General features: G+C 37.0%; 2 protein-coding genes across 2 annotated transcripts; one reads left to right on the forward strand and one right to left on the reverse strand.

Moving 5' to 3' along the window:
• The first annotated feature begins 717 nt into the window (after positions 1-717).
• LOC120187521 (uncharacterized protein At3g27210-like) lies at positions 718-3,779 on the forward strand. Its single transcript, XM_039191229.1, has 3 exons — positions 718-1,095; positions 2,673-2,753; positions 3,022-3,779. Exons 1-3 carry the CDS (start codon positions 939-941, stop codon positions 3,459-3,461), a joined length of 678 nt encoding a protein of 225 aa, XP_039047160.1. The 5' UTR covers positions 718-938; the 3' UTR covers positions 3,462-3,779.
• A 516-nt stretch (positions 3,780-4,295) lies between these two features.
• LOC120187520 (chloride channel protein CLC-b-like) lies at positions 4,296-7,519 on the reverse strand. Its single transcript, XM_039191228.1, has 6 exons — positions 7,222-7,519; positions 6,937-7,137; positions 6,671-6,848; positions 5,857-6,389; positions 4,561-5,710; positions 4,296-4,455 (listed from the first exon to the last, which is right to left on the reverse strand). Exons 1-6 carry the CDS (start codon positions 7,437-7,439, stop codon positions 4,360-4,362), a joined length of 2,376 nt encoding a protein of 791 aa, XP_039047159.1. The 5' UTR covers positions 7,440-7,519; the 3' UTR covers positions 4,296-4,359.
• Positions 7,520-7,789: the final 270 nt, after the last annotated feature.

A 7,789-nucleotide genomic window follows, 5' to 3' on the forward strand; every position in this document is an offset into this window, starting at 1 on the left:
GTTTTTATGACAGAAACCATTGACTTGTTTGTACAAGTCTGGTGCATTTCAAATCAATTTTACATGTATTCCAGATTGAAGCTTAGTTTGAGTAAACGTGAAATATTTGCATGTAACGTGGACAGTGTTGTTTTGGTTGAGATTCAAGATTATAGGGGATTTAAAGTGGAAAAGTTACCTGTAAGATACTTAGGTGTTACTTTGGTAAGTAGAAAATTAACTGAGAGTGATTGTAAGGCTCTTGTATTGCTCTTGTATGCTTTGTAATATTGTAACAGATTCCTACTTCTTTGAATAACCAAATTAGCATATATATATATATATATATATATATATATATATATATATATATATATATATATATATATATATATATATATATATTATGTAGTGATTTGAAAGTGGGATTTATTTAAACCACAAATCAAACAATCTGAGTGAATCATTCATATAAGTACCACATGGTCTGATATAGAAAAATTAGGCTAAAAGAAACAAAAAAACAGCCGATCATCCCTCCATGATGCATGAGCCAAACCTTTGTTGATTAAATATTATTCCAAAAAGGTATAATAATATTTGTGAATGTGAAGCTCAAATGGGAGATGTCGGCGTTGGCATACGGACAAAACTGATATACTTTTGATTACAATTGTGTTACTGCTTATTGATTTTGATTGTCAAAAATCTTTTGCCACTATAGCCTTTACCAACTTTTGTGGATTCCCCATAATCCACCACATGCCTTCTTTTTTCTGTGGATTTTTTTAATTGCTCTTTCAAATCAAGGCTAAGCACTGAGACATTTTCCATTTCTTTTCATTTTCTTTTTGGGGTGCAGAATCCATTGACAGAACAAAATAAAGTTTCTTCTTTTATTCTTTGAGTGGGATGTTGTGGTTCTAAAGAGTTGGAGAGATAATAAAAAGGAGAGAGAGATGGGTTCATGTGTTTCAGTGCATAAGAGCTCTCAAGAATCTGCCATGAAACTTGGGCTTTCTTTCGAGTCTAAAACAGATACCCTCATCACCTCACCTTCACCTGTTAAAGACTTAACTCTCAAATCTCAATCTCCGTCTACTTTTAAAGATTTAGGTAATTCATTTCTTTTTGGAATTAGTTTGCTTAGTTATAAGGTAAAGGCTATTTTTTTTCTTGTCTTACTTTATTTTAAATTGAGTACAAATTTTTGTTTGTCCTGCTTTGCCTTTGTTTCTATTTAGTGACAGTGTTCGATTTTGACAATGGGAGATCTAAAATGGCTATGTGGCATGTCAAAGTTGTTTCAACATGTTTATCTTGATATCAAGTAGTTTATGTATTTTTTTAGTAGGAAAATGTTTTTTTTGGCTTGATGATAAATTATTCTGCCAAGTATTGATGTTTATTATTATGTTTCAATCTGTGCCATGAATGATATGCCCAATGCAACTGGTTTTGGCTTTGTTGATTGTATCTCAAACATGGTGGCTTTTTGCTTTTCTGGTTTTCTTTTATTTTTAGGGTCTTGTTATTGTTTCATAGTACAATACAGTATGGCTTGGTGACATTTAAGACCATTTTCACCATTGTTTCACTGCAAGCTCTTCCACCTTGGCTTAAATTTTCACCATTTTCATCAGTGTCTTCCTTTGACTTCTCTTTTCCCCTCCATGGTAGTAATTTTATTTTGTTTACTAATTAACTTATTTTGGATTAACAAAACACTGTGTAATTGTTATATCTTCCAATTGATATGAGATTTGTAACAGAGAAGATTCTATTCTTTTGGTTTTCCCCTTGTCTTGCAAGAAAAGTAATTCGGTTCTTAGTTTTCACAAAAAAATGTTAATTGAGAAATTTAATATGGGATGAAATAAAACCAATTTTCCCTATATCTAGCAGTATGGAAGTCTAAGTTAACTTTGGGATGGATTATATCATTCAGACGGATTGAAATGCCATTGCTTAAAACAAAACGACATGTTGGCAATTAGCAATCTTCTTCCTATATTTATCCTAGCGGATGTTTTGAGACCATGTCTGATTTTTTAAGGTTATTACATTAGTGGGGACCAATTTTTTGCTTCTGTTTTTAGAGTGGTACATCCCATTCGTAAATTCATCAGCCTTCAATGAAAAGTGTGTCGATGCATGGACCACTCGTACATTTTACGAAAGAGCAAACAGTTTCAAGCGAGGTTTTCCTAATTGGCATTGGTGTAAACAATTTGGTATGAAGATAGATATAGAAACTCAAGAATGGCACACTGTTGAGTATATTGTGGTCCTTACCAAGTATAGAATTTATGTTCTGTACAACTTGGCTACGAGTCACAGGATTGCTAGTACTGATGTTATGTCTATAGAATATCAAGAGACGAGTACATCCTTGTCAACTGCGAAGTGAAGTCTTTTTTCTGTGGGCGTCTGGTGTAGAAATGAACCAATTTTTTTGTGGTATGCGTTTTAATATCAAATTGATACTTAGGTCTTGGATGCAGCAGTTTCTATGACATTTTGTGTTGACTTGACTTCTCTCTAGATGTTAGATGTTTAGGACTTTGCGATTGTTTCCGAAATCAACAGATTGATCTTTACTGTTATGTTGGTCTAGTTCAGATCTTACGTCAACTTCCTCATCCATAGCAATCTGAATACCTTGAACTGAAATGATTTTTGTTGCTTTGCAGGTAGTAAAGATGAAACATTTTTTGATTCCCGAGCATATCTGGATTCAGATTGTGAGGACGATTTCATCAGTGTCAACGGGGGTGAGTATATAAGAACTTTTTGAATTGATTTGTCTAACTAGCTTATTCAATAACAATATATGTTAAACTCTCATGATATAAATTTGGTTTTCTATGATAATTTGTCATCATGTTGCTTTGGATGTTTTTAGGTGTAAAGCATCTATGTAGTCTTGCTAACTTCATTGTCGTTTTTCTTTTCTTTTCTTTTCTGTTTTGCCAATCATTTTTTAGTATTGAAGTTTTTGCCTGTAATTATCCCATGGAAATATTATATGCTTCTGTGCAGATTTTACTCCTCATGGTAATACCCCTGTTCATCAGAGCTTCTCTATGGAGACATCTCAAGTTAATGGTGCGACTGAGGATGGATATCCTGGGTCAGTTTCCGAAACACCCCCAACAGGAAATAAAAAGAAGTTGGTTGAACTTTTTCAAGAGAGCTTTAGAGTTGACCATGATATTAATGAGCTAAATACCTCAAACAACCAAGGCATTTCCAGTGAAAAGAAAGTCAAAAAAACGATTCAAGACATACTACCTCCGAAATCCGCAGAGGGTACCCCTTATGTCTCCGGAGCTAACACTCAGTGCAGTAGTGAAAGGACTGCAAATGGAGACAACCCTATCTTTAAAGAGAAGCCATTGAGGTCTGTGCAACGTTGCCTTCCAAGATTGGTTTCATGCAATAGTTTTAGTGAAAGGAAGAAGAAGATGGCCATGCCGTAGCTGTTAACAATAAACGTCAATTTCCCTCTGCTTTCCGGCTAGTAGATTGAAGAAGCCCGAATCTCGGTTTCCAGAGATCATTTGCTCGAGACACCTTCAACTTTTTTGTCAGATTTAACAAAGAGTAGGGGTCACGGTTACACGCATATGGGACTTTGGGATTCAAGTCAATGAAAAAGCAGCCCGGGATTGTACCATCTCAGTCAACTTGATGATGTTAATTTTTCTTTGAACATGGTGTTCTGTAATAAAAATGCAAAAGAATCAATCAGAACTTTTGTAAAAGACCTTGTAATATATATATATATATTAAAGCAACTGGAAATGATCCTTCAAAGTTTGTGTTTGATTGCGTAATAAAAGTGAAAATAATGAGCATTTATTTTTCTGTTTCATGATTTGCAAATTTAACCCTGCCTTCATCTTTCGTTGATTTGTCCATGGGAAGTCATTTTGGGATATTTCTTTCATCATTTATGTTTTAGCTTTGTTCAAAAGGAACCCTAAAGAAAAGAAGAAAAAACAGCTTTAGGAGCAAAGTGGCATGGATTTTGCATATAGTTTTTAGAACTCTTTCAATTTCTACTGTAAGTAAATGGTAGGATGAAAAGTTTGAAAACCAACAAACAGCTTCAACTCGGAAGAAAAAAAATAATCTCTATCACTCATTGTTCTGTTCTGAATAAATGGAAATGCGTTCACTCATGGACTCCGAACTATATGAAAATGAATTGGTGCAACTTAACAGGCTTTTACATGGCTGTTGAATCTGTTCTATTTGATCTAACAATACGTGGGTTGGGGGAGGACCCTGCAAAACTGACTGAAACCGTGGAAGAGTTAAACTTAGAAAGATGAACCAAAAGATGTGTGGTTCAAATATTAGACTTATTTTCTGTTAAGAAAGCTTGGGTCTTGCTAGATGAGGAAAGGCAGCCAAAATGTTGTAAGCCCGTAAATCCTGCCTGGTCAAGATCCCAACAACAGGAGCCACCTGCAAGTGGATCAAATTATCAGGAAACAACATTGTAAGGTGTATAAAATGGTAGAAATATAGGGCATGAAAAAGAAGACAAGTGTTTATGGTTGGTAAACTCACCCCCGCCCCTTGATACTTCGGCACAATGAGTAGATGCCGGAGCCCGACTTGCCTGAATAGAACCATGGCTTTAGCCACTGACATGCTTTCCACCACAGTGTAAGGGGTTGTATTGGTGAGAGGATGTAAATCAATATACATTTCCATTTCCTTGCGGGTCACCGCCACCTGCTCAATCTTGAGTTCCCTTTCAGCAAGCTCCACCCAGTTGAATTTCTCCCTCACTTCCCATTCCTCGGTTCTTCTTTTCTCTGGCAGGAACCATTTCTTCTTCAGGGCTTGAACAAGGTGAGCTCTTAGGATCAGTCCGTGCAGTTCGGTTGCACTGGCAGCTATGGTGCCTGGCACTACCACGCCCTGGTCTACAATGGGGAATGCATGATGTGTAGTGTTCTTCAATACGTCCACGATACGTGAAACCTTTTCCACCCCACAAAGAGTGACTACTGGTGGCTTGACATCAGCAAGCTCACCAACTGTGAGATTTCTCATCCAGGGTTCAGGATTTGCATCCAGGAAAGGGAGGCCTTTAAGTTCTAATATAATCTCATAGATACTGGGGTTGAAGCAGTCCCCAACAGTTTTCGCAATCAAAAGGACCATCATTGTTATTGGCAGCAGAAGAAGGTTGTTTGTGAGTTCAAGGAATATGACACAAAGTGACACGGTCATCCTCATTGAGCCGGCCATAAGAGAGGCGGCACCAAGAACAGCATAAAGCCCCTGGTCTAAGTTTGTATATGATTGCATGGCGATACCGAGAAGCCGACCATAACCTGAGCCCATGAGGATGATAGGGAGGAAGAGTCCAGAAGGAACAGCAATGCCAAAAGTAACGAGTCCTAAGATGCAATAAAGTCCAAAAAAGATTAAAATGGAGGAAACATGGAATTCAGATGAAGTGTTGGTTGAGAAAATGTTTCGAACAGCATCATCATTAGTGGTAAGGAGGAGGGTAGCTAAATCATTATAGTAGCCGTCAGGACAGTTAAACCGTTTGAAATTCCCGGACCGATCATTTGTAGGACAAGTCTCCGTAAAAGATGGATCACAAGCTCTGCATTGGGCTAGAAACGGAAGACAATATTGGCACACTGAGGTGAAAATAGAGACTGCAAGAGCTAGAAGTAGTTTATGCATTTTCCCCTTACTGTGACAGATTAAAAACATTGGTTATGAATCAAGCAATCGAACCAAACTAATATTGCTAATTGAACGGTTTATCAAAAGTTTACAATATGTTGAAAATAATTCAATGTAGCATAATTGAAGAGAAAGATCGATTAAGTAGCTTACTGGTTAATGAGATTGTAGAGTCTGAGGACCTTATGGAGAACATGATTATATAGGCTTCCCAAAAGTCCACCAATGATTCCAATAATGATAACTGGGATTACATCCATGGCTTGGTAGCTGAATTTAACATCGCTAACATCGAACATGATCAACCCTCCTGATCCGAAAAGGCCACATCTCCCGGAATTGCAGATTTCGATGAACTCCCTTAGAACCACCACCACAACTGCTGTGCTAAAGAAAGTTCTCCAGAGAAGGGCACTCCTCCACCATGTTGCAACTTCTTCAAGAGCGAATAGGACACCTCCCACTGGGGCACGGAAAGCTGCACAAACACCTGAGGATGAACCACAGGTGATAATATCTCTGCGATCCCGATCATTGTTGAAGTAGCGAAGCCAACGCCACTTGATACGGTGATTATCAGGCCCTCCTTGTGCAAGTAATGAAGCAATGCAACTCCCAATATGCACTAAAGGCCCTTCTTTCCCCAGATCTAGACCGGCAGAAACTGCTCCAATGCTGCCAACAATCTACCATTATAAAATTTATCAGCGCACTAGCTAAGAAACAAAATAATGTGAAAACTATCTCATACTAGATCTAAATATAGATAATGATCCATTGGCAACCCTACAACTGATCAAACTCTTGAAATACCAGATCTGATCAATCTCTGATTATCAGCAGTGATATGAGATCAGAGATTCAATTTCAGAGACCAATCAAGTCAGTTTCGAAATCTTGTAACTACATGAATTCGAACCATTAATAGAGCTTTCAGCAGTGATTTCTAAACATAAAACTAACCAACCTTGACAAGCAATGTTGTGGCACCAAACATGTTAGGAGTATCAACTCCATTGAGATAAGCCTTGATTTCAGGAATACCAGGACCGGCTGCGGTTGGGGCAAAACACACACAGAGAACTGCAGCAACCAAGGTGAGAAAAAAATTGATCCCGGTGAAAAAGATCAACCCGGATATATACCTGCATCAAATTCAGATCATGTTGGATAAAAATCTAAAGGTAGTGTATGGTCATGAAAGAACTAAAACAATGATCAGAACTTGCTTACCTTCCCTCCTCGATGAAACCAACAATAGCAAGAAGCTTGTAGCCAGCAATGTTCTCGATTGCAAGATTGATAAGTGTAGCAATTAATCCTGTTAACAATCCAACTAGGAAAGCCAATGACCATTTCAAGAAAACGTACTGCAAAACTTGAACCTTGGACCTGCTTCTCCAATCATGCTTGAAAATATCATTTTCATTTATCCTGCATCAGATTATTTCAATACATGTTATCAGAAACAATGAGCAAATATGAAAAACGACAAGGAGTCATGAGTAGAATTATTACTCGTAATCCAAACTCTCTATATGGGAGACCTTGGCTCCAACCAAGGCTAGTGGAGTGGAAGAAAGGGTTCTGTTTCTTTTGAGAAGTGGCTGACGTAATGAATTGCTTTCAGGGTCCCTTTCTTCTTCTTCTTCTTCTTCTCCTCCTCCTTCATGAGCTTCAGCCTCCGAATTACTGGGAGTTTCTGGTTTTCCCAAATTGTTTGAATCCGACTCCATTAATCAAAGAGAGCAGAAACAAAAGAATTAATGGAGAAGAGGGTTGGTTTTGGATGGAAATGGATTGACTTTGAGATTGAATTACAAAAGCCTTTCAAATTTCTTGGAACTTTATATCGTGCACTTCAGCCTTTTTGTCTTGCTTCAACTCATCTTTCTTCAATATTACACAAAATTTTACAATAAAATAAAGATGGCCAGAATTGCATAAGTTTAATTATTATTTGGAGGGGGTTTTTTCCCTGTCTCCAAAATATTATTTTTTCTATTATAAAAAATAATTTATTAATTATATTTTTCTTTTAAAAAATAAAAATACCTTTTAACTATTCAACTTGATGTATATCTTT

This window comes from Hibiscus syriacus, unplaced genomic scaffold (genome assembly GCF_006381635.1).
Source record: "Hibiscus syriacus cultivar Baekdansim isolate YM2019G1 unplaced genomic scaffold, ASM638163v2 tig00113725_pilon, whole genome shotgun sequence".
NCBI classification, from domain to species: domain Eukaryota; kingdom Viridiplantae; phylum Streptophyta; class Magnoliopsida; order Malvales; family Malvaceae; genus Hibiscus; species Hibiscus syriacus.

Coding starts and splice junctions, on each gene's coding strand:
- LOC120187520 (XM_039191228.1), bottom strand. CDS start 7,439: ATGGAGTCGGATTCAAACAATTTGGGAAAACCAGAAACTCCCAGTAAT. Junction 7,138..7,221: donor ATAGAGAGTTTGGATTACGA/GTAATAATTCTA, acceptor AATCTGATGCAG/GATAAATGAAAATGATATTT. Junction 4,456..4,560: donor CGAAGTATCAAGGGGCGGGG/GTGAGTTTACCA, acceptor ATCCACTTGCAG/GTGGCTCCTGTTGTTGGGAT.
- LOC120187521 (XM_039191229.1), top strand. CDS start 939: ATGGGTTCATGTGTTTCAGTGCATAAGAGCTCTCAAGAATCTGCCATG. Junction 1,096..2,672: donor GTCTACTTTTAAAGATTTAG/GTAATTCATTTC, acceptor GTTGCTTTGCAG/GTAGTAAAGATGAAACATTT. Junction 2,754..3,021: donor TTTCATCAGTGTCAACGGGG/GTGAGTATATAA, acceptor GCTTCTGTGCAG/ATTTTACTCCTCATGGTAAT.